At 48.5% G+C, this 14,248-nt stretch overlaps 1 protein-coding gene across 1 annotated transcript; it reads right to left on the reverse strand.

The window, feature by feature from the left end:
* Positions 1-13,945, reverse strand: PPIC (peptidylprolyl isomerase C; the record flags this gene model as incomplete). The annotated part of the gene is made up of 5 exons (XM_084251657.1): positions 13,716-13,945; positions 6,728-6,841; positions 5,926-6,019; positions 2,728-2,912; positions 1-129 (listed from the first exon to the last, which is right to left on the reverse strand). The coding sequence occupies exons 1-5, from the start codon at positions 13,854-13,856 to the stop codon at positions 1-3; spliced, it is 663 nt and encodes a 220-aa protein (XP_084107783.1). The 5' UTR covers positions 13,857-13,945.
* Positions 13,946-14,248: the final 303 nt, after the last annotated feature.

Here is a 14,248-nt window from a genome sequence, read left to right on the forward strand (position 1 = left end):
TCACCAGTCATCCACCTCAACCACGAAGGGTGTTTTCACGTCTATCTTGCCACTGTTGGTGATGGAGCAGTCGGTGAGAGGGCGATCGCGTCCGTCCGTTGCCTGAAGTTCTATCGAGTGGACCACTGCCTGGTGAGAGAGGGAGGAGACCCGCGTTCACTTCTGAAAGTCCAAGTGCAAAGGAAATTTTTTTTTTATGATTATAAAACCACGCAAGCTAATTGTGGGAAAAAACTATTCAAGAAAATCATAAATAGCAGATTTGGCCTTGCGCTATATTTTGTATATTTCCTTATTTATTTTATATCCTAAGGAAAAAAGAGTATGATTTTTGGGTAAACATCTCCGTCTAATGAAAGATATTTCTGCTCACTTTTATACCCAATGTAGGAGTTCGCATGGAGTTTGGGTCAATTTCAGCTGCACCCTGTTATGGGTCTAGGCATAATAAAATATGCCATAAAGCAGATTTAGAAGTCAACTTAGTACTGAGTTTGCCCATTTTTAAGGCTGACTCAAGCCATCAATCTGCAGGATGAGTCTAATACTAGTATAACTGCACCCCCACAGTGGTGAAAGGGCCCCCTTTCTGCTTTGGTAGTTCACAAGCTCTCGTGTGTCACACTGAAGGAGGGCGACTGGACAGCACCAAGGAGCCAGCTCCTGATGGGTTTCCCAAGAGAGCTGAGAAAAAAATAGTGACAGTCTCTGAGTGCCTTGTAGTTGGGGTCAACTAATCCCATCTCTGCCCGACTTGGGTTAATTTAAAATCAAAAGACAGCATTCTTCTAAGGATAGTGTATGTTTCTGAGGAAAGCTGGTGTGGGGGCACTTTCTTCAAATGCTTATTTAATGGTTAAAAATGGAAATCCCTACATTTTGCATATTTTGCCATAATTTTAAAATGCTTGCTTGTGGGCACACCTGGAGAAGCTGTGACTTTGCAGGTCTGAAGTGAAGTCGAGAAATTTGTATTAACTGAGCAACCCACTGATTTCTGAAGGACCAACGGGTAGAATTCAGGAGATTCTGCAAACGCCTAGAAACTCTATGAAATATAAGCTTTTTCTCAAAAAGTTTATGCCCCATAAGATGTTAAGGACTATTTGGCTAAGACCAGGCAACAGGACTCCGAGGATGCCTACCAAAGGGTAGGAGGAAGTCAGTGCTGTCGATTAGCACAAAGAGATGTAAGACGCAGAAGACTAGAAGAATAGTATGACCAGAAGAAGAAAATCCCAAGATTTGGATTCACTTTTCTGACAGCTTGACACAATGTTGTATTCAGAAATATTTACTGAATGATAAGTGAGTTTATCTTTAAACTATATAGCACCTGGTTAAGCTGAGTGTCAAAATCCCAGACGGATTTAACATACGCATCCCCACAGTTAGCTGATTTCAAAAAACAAAGTTCAGTAAGAGGTCTGAGGAAAGCTGGTGTTCATTACTGTGAAACAGTAGATTTATGCACATCTAGGCCTCACGGGATGGGGGCGTGTTCTTCTCTGTGCTGGAAAGTGAAGTGTCATATTCAGTGGTTCGTGCTGCCCTACCTCTCTCTCCTCCCACTTGCTAACGAGTACTTCATCTTTTGTGGCTCAGTTTGCACATGTCCTTACTTTGTAAGAGATGTTCTGAGTCATCTGCTCAGTTCCTTGTCTTTGCTGCTTAGAATCAGAATAGCAGGGAATTCTGGGAAAGAACTGCCAACAAGTGAGGTTGGTTTACTTATGGTTGGAGGAGGGAGGCAGAATAAGCCATATGAAAACAAAACAAAATGAAATATGGAGAGCAAGGCAGTCCAGGATGGGCCAGGGCTGGGCTGGGCTGACTTTGCCAGTTGAGGAATTGGGAGAACTACTTCAGGCAGTTACTTAAGCAGGAGAAGTGTTGAGAGTAGAATAGAATGAGGATTTTAAGAAGTGTTATTATGGATTATGAATGGGACGCCTCTGGTACTCTTTGACACATACTAGCATAAATTTGAATTTTCTTTATTGATTTTGGCTGTGAGTGTTTGAAAGTGATTTCTGTTGGACTGAACCATACTTTTAAAAAATATTTTTAATAGTGGTGAGAAACACATAGTATAAATAACATAACCATCTTATCCATCTCTAAGTATATAGCTCAATATTGTTTAGTATATGAATTATGCTATGCAACTAATCTCTGGAACTTTCTCATCTTGAAAAACTGAAAGTCTATAGCCACTGCCCACCACTCCCATTTCCTCCTCCCCCAGTGCCTGGCAACCACCATCCTACTGGATGTTTCTATATATTTAGCTATTAGCTATGTGTTTAGCTATATTAGATCCCTCCTATAAGGTCTCCTATACACCTTTCTGTGACTGGCTTATTTCACTTAACATCAACAAGGTTCATCCCTTGTCAGTGTGCTTTTCAAGGCTGTATAATATTCCATTGCATTCACATACATGGCCCTAGTTTTATTTGATGACATTTTAAAAGTTTCCATGTACATCAAACAGTGGGATAAATTAACCTCAGGATTTAACTTCTCCATGCTCAGTCCCCAGCCTCTGCCCCAATGCTCCTAATAATTAAAAGTAATACCTTATATTATTTCTTCACCTATGAAACAGTCAGTTAACAGAATGATGGATCTCTAATAAGCACATTTCAAGGTTAATATATCATTGAAAGTATTGTGATTCTAAATATAAAACTTTGAATGCAAAAAATAGATATATTAAGTTACCATTCCATCAAGGACTCTTCCAAATACCACATGCTTGCCATCCAGCCAGGAGGGCTTGGTCAAGGTGATAAAGAACTGAGAGCCATTGGTGTCAGGTCCAGCATTGGCCATGCTGACCCACCCAATGCCATAATGTTTCAGTTTGAAGTTCTCATCGGGAAATGTGTCACCATAAATGCTTATACCTGGATGACACAAAAAGGACAAGAGTCAATAGATGTCCTGGGAAAGTAGAATCTTCAAAAAAATACATAAGATTTTAGTAGAAATGGTTAAGAGAACACTAGCAGGTAGAGGTGGGGAACAGATGGTCAGCCTTAGGGGAAGTAAATGAGAAGAAAAAATGAACTTCTCAAAGGAAGCAGGGTCCAGGGTCTGAAAAAAATACACAATCAGAAGCTTTAAATATGACATAAGGTGACAGAATGTCCTCTGGCCTCAAGCGAAGGGCCAAATCTTGACCAAGCAGGTCAGTAATTTCACCCTGAAATGACAAGGAGCTGAAGGGTAGAATGACATCATAAAACTAGATGGGAAGGTGGCTGAGCCATCCTAGTGGCTCAATCTCTGTCACAAGCATCAGGTCACTCTAATCAGGACCTAACTACTAGCCACTGATAGAGAAATCTTAGGTCACAACCACCCTACAGAATAGGTACTCTCATTGCTGTTTCGCAGTGGGAAACAGGTTATGGAAAATGAGAACAGTGGAGCAAACCTTAAACATCTGGCACTCTGACTTTAAAGCCCACATTCTCTCTTGCCCCGGCACTGAGAAAGCACAGCAAGCCTAGAAGGCCTTAGGCACGCTAGCCTCAGGACCCGGCAGGAGGAAGAGGGTGATGGCCAATGCGAGCATGAAGTGTCCAGCCCTGAGCACAGCTAGGGGCAGGTGTGTGTCTGAAGCACTAGCAAACAGCAGGGACAGCAGCACACATTTTCCCCATAAACCCTCAACACAGACCCTGAGACATGTCTGCATCTGTCATGCCCACCTTCTGCTCTTCTGCAGGGCTCCTTACCCATCAGCTGCCAACCCTAAAATCCTTGGCTCAGTCAGGAAGAGCAGAAGTAGATATCAAAGATAACAAAGGTATGGCTGGGTGGTCAGTAACATAGGATGTCTGGAAAAAAATTGCTTATTTGCCTGATTCAACAGGTCCCAAATTCAGAGACTATCAAGGAGAAGCAAGTGTGCACATGCACACGCGCACACACACACACACACAAGGAAGGCAGAGAGAGAAAAGAGGGCACAGCTGGCACTCCCACTGGACCCAGGGCAGGATGATGGGATGCGGATCCCAAGGGGACAGGTTCTTAAGTACAGGTTTTGGGGGGAGGCCCAGCTCTGTGGCAGCTGGGGTCACTTTCCTGAGCATCCTCAGCATACCCCCATTAGCCCAAGTAACCTGAACATGTGTCTCTGCTGCATTCCACTTGCCCATACCCTGCAGTCCCTTAGCGAGGACTGACAGTAATCTTCCCAAGGTGCCTGGCGAATCCCAGCGTTTAATCCTAGCCATTTTGTCATAAATAGCCCATTGCAGGAAACATAAAGTTAGCAACAGCGCTCAAAATAGCCTGAGTATTTCTTGCAAAAGTTAGCCATTCTATAGCCCCTAAAATCAGGGTTAGCTAAGTTGAAAGTCTTAAATGTGAAGTAAACTTACTTTAAATTTTTTGTAATTTTTCTTGAGATAGCATTGGCCTACAAACACTGTATGTGATTCTGAAATACAGGAGCCCACCTCTTTGGGTAGATACTACCACACCACACGCTGTGTAGTTACACAGGTATTGGGTATGTTCAAGAACTCACTACATTTCTGGAGCACTTAGTCCAGGGAGCTGGGGAACTGGAACCCTCAATATCAAATAACCTCAGGAAGATTCAAAACTCTATAAATATCATTATTTGTACTTTATAGAACTTGAACTTTGTTTATAAGTATGTCCATATTATAATTTACCAACTTACCTACTGATTTGCTTTTGTGGGTTTTTTTTTTGTGTGTGTTTTTTTTTTTTTAAGATTTATTTATTTATACAAGCACTGGGTACAGTCAAAAGCGTGGGAGGGTGAGAGACTTCACCAGAGCCAGAGCGGGGAGCAGAACAGGCAGACTGACGAAATACACTGCTGAGGGGAGCAGCGGGCGCAGGAGAGGTCTGTGGGCCATGTGGGACCCTCGCTGGTGGCCGGGGATCGAACTGGCGCCGCAGAGACTGTGGGCAGTTTTGCAGCCCAGCACTCAACCTCTGCACCACCAGGGGAGGCTCTGGTTTTTGATTGTTGAAAACACTGATGATGAAATGAAAGAATCCAAAGAAGGGGGTCAATCTGCCTGTCATCCTGCACCTGAATGTCACTCTGGCTGCCCCTCCAGTCTTCCTTCCCCAGGTCCCCATTTCACTGGTGTCCCGGCGTACATTTGATAGCCGCCCTTCCTTCCTGTGACAGACACTGCCCTGTATCGTACATACCCACAGGGCAGCATTGTAAGTGGAACTGCAAAATAATCTACTGATCAAATATATCACCACAATGGAGATCTCTCCACCAAAGCAGGACTGTTTAAAGTGAGGAAGTCTCACTCACCTCTACCTATTAAGATTTTGGTACTCACTGGAATTTGGCATTGTTGGAAATGACAAAACAAGACATCTGGATGGTCTTCCTCTTTTCACCCTTTTTTTTCTCCATCTTAGCTGAGAGCACTCACCATTCAGAACCTAACCTCCATCTTTTTTATTTTTTTTAAGATTTATTTATTTATACAAGCACTGGGGTACAGGCCAGAGGCACAGGAGAGTGAGAGAATTCACCAGAGACAGAACAGGGACCAGAACAGGCAGACAGACCAAAATACACTGCTGAGGGGAGCAGCAGGCGAGACAGGAGAGGTCTGCCGCACCATGTGGGTAGCTCCCTGGCCGGCTGGGAGTTGAACTGGTGCTGCAGAGGCTGAAGACAGCTTCGCAGGGCTGTGCTCAACCCACTGCGCCACCCGGGAGGCTCCCTAACCTCCATCTTAAAGAATTCATTTGGTGGTCTTCATGGATTTTATTCCTGAAATCTGGGAGCTCAATAAATCAGCTTAATCTTGGGTATCAATTTGGGAAAAGAAATGGAGAGGGGAAGGGAGAGAAAAAGGAAAGGAAGAAAACAAAATGAACAAAAACCAACAACGTTACCGCCAGTGCCATCTCCATGGGTGAAGTCTCCTCCTTGAATCATGAAGTCTTTGATGACACGATGGAATTTGCTTCCTTTATACCCATATCCTCTCTAAAGAGAGCATGTCAGTTGAATACACAAGTAGACAGAACCCATACCCAAAGAGAAACCCCGGTGTTCACTTGCAATGACAGACTAGCTATAGGTCTGGAGTAGGCCCCAGCAATGATTTACTGACAGATACTTGTCAATAGCTGATCAAAACATAAATTAACAAACACACATGGGGTTAAAGAATTTAAATAAATAGAAAGAGAGCAATGTGCATTTTCCCTTGGTGATTTTCCCTCTCATTTTCTAAATGCTAGAAGATACCGTGTCTGAAGAATACAGATTTTTATCAGGAAATAAAGTAAAATCGGGGCCTCCCTGGTGGTGCAAGGGCTTAAGCACAGCACTGGGAAGCTATCCACAGCCTCTGCAGCATGATTTCCATCCCCGGCCGGCCAGGGAGCTACCCACAGGGCACAGCAGACCTCTCCTGACTCTCCCGCTGCTCCCCTCAGCAGTGTATTTCAGTCAGTCTGCCTGTTCTGCTCCCTGCTCTGTCTCTGGTGAATCCACTCACTGCCGCCCCCCAACACCTCTGGCATAAATAAATAAATCTTACAAAAAAAGAGAAGTAAAATATCCTAAGAAGTCTCCAGCTCATCTGTCCTACCAATTCAATCCTTATTTTACCAGAAGACATTGTTGTGCTTGGCTTCACAGAAAGAAGATTCACCTTTGTGTAATTAAAGAGATAGATCGGAGGCATACCTCTCCTGTTGCCAGGGCGATAAAATTGTCCACAGTCTTGGGCACAACTTTCCCAAAGAGGCCAATCACAATTCTGCCAACATCTTTGTCTCCAATTCTCACATCAAAGAAGACCTGTATGTGGTAAAAAAGTAGAGCAGAAGGTTATAAGGTGGAAAAGCCACAAATGCAAGGTAAGTGAAAGTTAAAATCTGAGAACTGATCCACATTCAAAAGCCCTCACACCAGTATTTTGTAAAGAAGCTATGAAAAAGCAGGATATAAATCAAAGGAACTCTAAAACTATTTTGTCGTGCATTTCATTCACCAATGTTCATTCAACAAACAGTTATGGAGCACCATCTACAGTGAGGCACTCCGTACTGGGTATAAAGTTGGACTGTGTACAGTCAGAATCAGCTAGTAAAGTCTTCAAGAATTCTCCTCCCTCACACCCCTGAGACAAACCCATTTCCCTGCTGTATAGGTGGAGGTTAGGTTCTCAATGGTGAGTGCTGTCAACTAAGATGGAGAATAAAATCAGTAAAAAGAGAAATAGGAAGACCATCCAGATTTCTTGTTTTGTCACTTCCAATAATGCCAGTTTCCAGTGAGTTCAAGGACATGGGTCTGACCTCCTGACTGTCCCCACCAGGTAGTCCGCCCTTGAAACAGCTGTACTCACTTCCAAGCACAGCTTCATCCAAGAAACAGCCAACACTGACTCAGCATCCTGAGAGAACCATTTACTCTGTTCCAGATGCCGAAATCAGTCGCCACGTTCCCAGGGTACACGAATAGAACATGTTCCTTTCCCGTAACATTTTAGAATCCAAGAACAAAACACATCCAAACGTGAGTATGAGGCCCTTTCTTTTTTTTTAAAAAAAAAAGTTTTATTTATTTGTTTATACAAGCACTGAGTACAGTCAGAAGCGCAGGAGGGTGAGAGAATTCAGCAGAGCCAGAGCAGGGAGCATAACAGGCAGACTGACAAAGTACACTGCTGAGGGGAGCAGCAGGCGCAGCAGGAGAGGTCTGTCGCGCCATGTGGGACCCTCGCTGGTGGCCGGGGATCAAGCCGGTGCTGCAGAGCCTGCATATGGAGCCTGAGCAGCCCAGCGCTCAACCGTTACACCACCAGGGAGGCACTGAGACCCTTTCTTGCACATAAACCTTAAGCAGTCTCTTGGGCTTTTTTTTTTTTTTTAACTGTTTCATCTGCAATGAAATCAAATACATTTTGCCTCACCAATCACTGTGCTAAGAGGACTGTGAGGCAGGATGCTTGAAAAGGCCACGCCGTCGAAGGGCATTCTATTAGTGAGTTTAGATTATATGAACCAATTTACTCTTTGAATGGGTAAAAAAAAAACATTCAAAAGATAGCTTTTAAAAATATAAGAAGACTTGTCAAAGAAAAAGGATGTCTTACAGTTTAGAAAAATCATGAAGTAAAGACTGTCAAGCCCTCGTTCAAGACAAGAGCTTCTGCCAATACATCAGTACGTCTGTCACAGGGTGATTTGATATTTAGTGTTCCGTGTGGCATTTTACAATTTTTACATGGCCCAGGCAGCAAAAATTGCATTACTATTTAAATAGTGAAACTTTATAAAATGCATTAAAGACCGTGCCTGGAGATGAGGTGGCGCCCTAGTGCCCCTTCTGTGAGCAGGAAGCTGGGGGAGCAGAGCTGGTGTCAAGCAGAGGCAGTTTCTCCAAAGGGATTTCCAAGCCATGGAGGAAATTTAATAACAGCAAGGATGAGGCAGCACAGGGGAGAGAATCAGGGATGTGATCTTATAAACACAACTAATAAAACACCAGAAAGGCCTTCCCAGACTTTCTAAAAAAAAAAAAAAAAAGGTAAAACCTGCAAACATTGACGATGCAAAGAAACTGAAATCTGGGGGAGCAGCCTGAGAAGATGAAGAAAACGTGCCTGTCACCCAGCACAGTTCTTCAACAAGTGTTATTACACACAGCCTAGCGCATACATTAATAGGGTTCCCCCTGCACACACACACACTGCAGCATCCTTCATAAGTGAGGGTAAGAAAAGGGTGTGTTTTCCCAGCTTGTATAGAAATAACAGCCTCAAATCTTATTTAACCAAATATTTATCAAAGCTCTATGGGGCAGGCAGTGTGTGAGCACAGAGCACCCCGTCCCAGCGTAGCTGAAATAGACACAGGACAAGCAGAGGCGTCACTGTGCCCTAGGCCGCCCGGGATGGGTGTCTGCCAGCCTGGAGGAATGTCACAGCCGCGGGAAGGCATCCTGGGCCAGGTATGAGGACAGGCAGCGCTGGAAGGAGGGAGCAGCAGGGACACAAGCCCCACCTCCTGAGTTCTTTCTGGAACCAGAGCACCAGGGAAGAGTGGTCTGTGAGCAGAGGAGCCACAGGGCCCTTCTGAACCCAAGGCTGTGAGAGCCTCACCTGGCCCAGAAGGCAGCAGAAGGGTGCCAGGTCAGAGACCCAGGTTTTGTCAGGGAAGAGAGAGAGAGAGAGAAGAAAGAACAGGACCCAGGAGAGACTCAAGTAGGAAAAGGAGAATGTGGAGGCTCTTAGGGTCGTTCAAGGAGGTCAAGTGGCTGGCTTTGGGTGGTAGCTGAGGAATGCAAGGATGGGGGAGGGAGAGGCATTTAATTAGAGGGGGAAGGGGGAGGATGGGGGGGTAAGGGATGGGAAAACATGAGCTAGCAGTAGTGTCTACTGTGGTCACCCTCACATCGTAACAGGTGAGCCCCACTGTACCCTGGGAGGAAGCGCAGGCGCTGTAATCACCAAGCTGCAAATGAGAAAAGCAAGGGTCATGGGGTTCAGGGTTTTCCCAACTAGCTTCTGTGAGCCCAAATCTCAATCCACGGCCACATCCAGTTGGACTGTGATTTATTATGAATACGGTTCTCAGTATGGCCAGGAGTCCCTACGGGCAGGAAATGGTGCTTCCACCTTCCCTGGTGCCAGGCAGTGTCACCATGAGTGGGGACTCAAAAAGTGCTGAATAGTGCAAAACTGAGTAACACTGAAGACCAGGGCAGGTGATCAGACTCACCTGGACAGAGGGTAAAGGTGACCAGACTCACCTAGACCTTCCCTGGTGCTCTGGTTCCAGAAAGAACTCAGCCAGATGGGGCTTGTGTCCCTGCTGCTCCCTCCTTCCAGCGCTGCCTGTCCTCATACCTGGCCCAGGATGCCTTCCCGCGGCTGTGACATTCCTCCAGGCTGGCAGACACCCGTTCTGGGCAGCCTGGGACACAGCGGCACCTCTGCTTGTCCTGTCTATTGCAGCTACCCTGGGACAGGGTGCTCTGTGCTCACACGCTGCCTGCCCCATAGAGCTTCGATAAATACTTGGTTAAATAAGATTTGAGGCTTGAGGCTATTTTGAGGCACTCAAGGTGGCCGACAGGCAATCCTCTCACCTGAGATTCATCTCCAACTTGGCTTTGTGTCACTGGGGGCAGGCCCTGTGCCCCACCCCCACAGAGCGTCCAGACCAGTACATATAGAAGTAGCTGTAATATTCTGGAAGTTAGGTTTAATGGGAAGACTCGTGCAGAAAACATGTCATGGTAAGAAGTGGTGATTATCTGTGTGGATCAAGGTGGGCTTCCTGGAAAAGGTGGTACTTGGTACCACTTAAGGAGCGGGCACCTCAGTGGCTCCTTTTTTGCCTCACAGTTGTCCTTGAAAGTTACCTGAAACTCATGGGATGCGGGGTGGTGGGGGAGGGAAGAGACACACACTTACTCAAACCCCGGTGCGGTTTGTTTCCAAAGTGACTGGGTACTTGAGCTGTGAAGTCTCAAACCCAGCTACACCACTAACTGGCCATGGAAACTGAAGCAAGTTGGTGAAACCCTCAAACTCCTGGTCCTCATCTCCGAGATGAATAAGATAACAGAGATAACACTAACAACGTGCCTCTTAAATCAGGAACTCAGAGCAGGGTTAAGCATGTCCCTGCTTTATCACATCTAATTTGCCAAACCCTGGCACATATCTATCTGGCAGGTAGTTATTATTCCACCTTGATTTACAGAGGATGAAAGGAAGCATCAGATGTTACACAACTTGGCCCTCGTCACCAGCCCTAGACTATTAGTCCGTGCTTTAGAAAGTGCCAGCAAACTGAGAAAAAATGTCATGGTAGGAAGTGGTGATTATCTGTGTGGATCAAAGTGGGCTTCCTGGAAAAGGTGGTACTTTGGTGCCACTTAAGGAGCATCTGAAAGTAGCTGGAAAGATGGCAGAGTACTTAATATACTCTTGGAGCCCGGCCTGGCCTTGATCAGGTCCCACGGCATCTGCTGGAGTTTGGAGCGCAAGGAGCCACAAGCCCAGATGAGCCTCTATGGCTGGGCAGGAGGCTGAGTCTGTCCTGCAGCAAGACACAGGACAAGGTTAGAGCTCTTAACAGGTCTGGGGGGGCGGGGGCAGGAGGAGCACCTCACACCTCTTTTATTTACAGATTCCTATTTTAAAAGGAAATCTGAGGTAAAGACTGCAGGGGAAAACTATACACCAGAGTAAAAGCCAATGAATCCACTCTTCCTCAATCAGAGAATCATTTTTAATGTTTCCACTTTCCCTACAGTTGTTTATAAAAGGTCACTAAAAAGTAATTCAGCAGTCAAATCTGTAGAAGTCTGATCTCCACAATGAGCTTTTAGAATTTAGCTATAAATTTGGTGGGGGAAAGAAAACGCATTAAGTAACCATTCTGAGAGCAAAGTCAGGAGAAGGCCCTCAGTGACAGCACCCTGGGCCAGGGACACGATGCTCCGAGTCTTCTTCCCCTCCTGCAGCCACCTCACTGGGGTCCCTCTTCTCCCGGCCAGGCTTCACACCCCAAGACTTGTTCTCCTGCAGATGGGCAAGTTTAAAAGTCCCTTGGGGGAAACTAGTTCCAAGTATTGCAGGTGATGCTTTCACACTAAAAAATTACTCACTGCTTATCTGGAATTCTTATCTGCCTGGCTATTTTAGCTGACAGTACTACTCCCTTTCCCTCACCCCTTCTTGACACTGTCAGCCAGTGCTATTAGGTATACCTCCAGAACCTATTCCAAGTGCTTTCCTTGCTCCCCAGTTCCACAATGACCTCCCTCCTCCAAGCCGCCACCATCTGGCCCTGGGTGTGGATCCGTGAGCAGGATCTCAGGTCACCACCCACTGAGCAGCCACAGCACCTCTTAGAAGCCAGTGCGAAGCGAGACCACTTCATCCCTGCTTGAAGCTCTGCAGGGGCCCTCAAATTAAAGGAGTAGCTGCCTCAAAACCCTGCCTGGACCTCCCCGGTGGTGCAGCGGTTGAGCGCTGGGTTGCGAAGCTGCCTGAGGCCTCTGCGGCGCCGGTTCGATCCCCGGCCGCTCCCCGGCCACCAGAGGAGGGTCCCACATGGCGCGCAGACCTCTCCTGCCACCCGCTGCTCCCCTCAGCAGTGTACTTCGGTCCTTCTGCCTGCTCTGCTCCCCGCTCTGGCTCTGGTGAATTCTCTCACCCTCCCGCGCTTCTGACTGTACCCAGTGCATGTATAAAACAAACAAACAAATAATAAATAAATAAATAAATAAATAAGACATGCCTCTAGAAAATTAAAAAAAAAACAAAAAAAACCCCTGCCTGATGAGGTGGTTGCTCACCCCTCCAACCTCATCTCAGGCCAACCATTCTTCATCCCTGGGGCCTCTCTGCTCTCTATGATCGCAGCAGGGTGGCTTTCTCTCTGGAGGCCTTTACACCTGCAGTCCCTTGCTGATATCTTCGCCAGGCTCCCTGCTCTTCAAGGTTTATAAATGCTACTCAGTCGATATTAGGGGTTATTGCTTGGTTCATCTCACTTTTGATGAAATCTACTGTTATGACTGGATCCTGACTCAGATAGGGTGCAGACTGAAAGCAAGGCTCCCCTACTTCCCCCACAGAGCTCCTCGGCCTGTATAAACTCCCAAAATCAGATATGCCCCGAAGTTCAGTGCTTGAAACAATCAGGTCAACTTTATCACAATCTGGCAAGGCCCTTCTGTTTACCCCTAAGCTACAAAGGGATGGAGGCTTGAACCTGTCCCCTCTCCAGCCCACGGCCCGCCCTCTTCACCATCCTGCATTCCCTGCGGTCCTGCAGTAAGCTGTCGTCTACTTCAACAGTGTCATTTCCACCGGCAAACACCAAAGCAATTGTTAAGAGCGCTTAACAACAGCTGCCCCTCCTTGCAGATTCCAAGGTATGAGCCCGTGCGTTTTTTTTTTTTTCCAGAAGTGACCATCATGGGCACCAAATCATACAGTCGCTAGCTCGCTCCCTCCCGTTCCCTTCTAGCCTTGGGTCAGTAAATATGCTGAAAAGATTAAAAGGCTGGCCTCAGTCACACAGGTGCCCTCTGGGCCTCGGAGCAACACCCCAAGCCAGGGGGCTGCCCCCCACCCCCCAGCAAGTCTGAAAGCCACCTCTCCTGTGGTTCTTAAACAGCGGCGGGGGAGCCCAGCCTCTCCTTGCAGAAAGCCCTGGGCCACCTCCCTGGCCCCTCCGCGCCAAGGGGCGCCCCCCCCCGGAGTGGGTGACCCCGGCGCGGCGCGCGGCCCCGGGCTGGAGCGTGTCCCCCGCGCGCCCCCCGCTCTTCCTGCGGCTGCACCCGAGTCCCGGCCGCGCCGAAGGAAGTACTTGGGCTGTCTCCTTCCTGGAGAACCGGCTCTCGGGTTCCGGAAGCTTCTCCCAGCCCCCGAGGTAGATGCCCGAGGGCCGCGCCCCACGGGCGGCCCGCGCGGCCCGGGACTCCGCCCGGCACCCACGAAGTCTCCCCGGGGCGCCACCCCGCGCACCCCGCGCGGCCGCCCCCTCCCACCCCGGCCCGTGGCCTCCTCCCGTCCTCTGAGGCCGGGGAGACGCTCCTCGGCGCCCCCCACACGGAGGTCCCCGTCCCCAAAGCGCCCCGTCCCCAAAGCGCCCCGTCCCCGTGGCCAGGAGGAGGGGGCAGCCCCGGCCCGCTGTCCGGTCACCTTGGCCGTCACCGACGGGCCTCGCTTGCGGCCGCCCGAGGCCCCCACAGAAGACACGAGCGCGCCGAACCCCACGAAGAGCACCAGAGGTAACAGCAGCCCGGGGCGCGGGCCCATGGCGAGCGGCGGCTGCGCTGGCATCGTCTCGGGAGCGGCCGCAGGCCCCGGGACGGCTGGCGGGACTCCGGGAGGCTGCGCCTGCGCGCTCCCGCGCCCAGTTTGGGGGGGCGGGGGCTGGGTTGGGGTTGGGAGGCTGGGGCAGGGCCGGAACCCTGGCGCGCTCCTCCCAAGTGCTGCCCCTCGGGGCGAACTAGGGTCCCGAGAGGCGCGCGGCGGTCTGACCGCCTTGCTCGCGGCCAGTGCGCGGGCGCCCCAGAAATGTGTGGCCCCCTAAAAATGTGTGGCCCCGGGCGCTGGGTGGAGGCGTCTCCAGGAACCTGCCGCGTCGGCACAGATTGAAACTTAGGAACGCTCGGGCTGCGGACTCTGCCTGGCACTGTGCGCGCAGCGGGGCGGGGGCGCTTCTGAGGGGT

This window comes from Talpa europaea (assembly GCF_964194135.1).
Source record: "Talpa europaea genome assembly, chromosome: 13".
Lineage (NCBI taxonomy): Eukaryota > Metazoa > Chordata > Mammalia > Eulipotyphla > Talpidae > Talpa > Talpa europaea.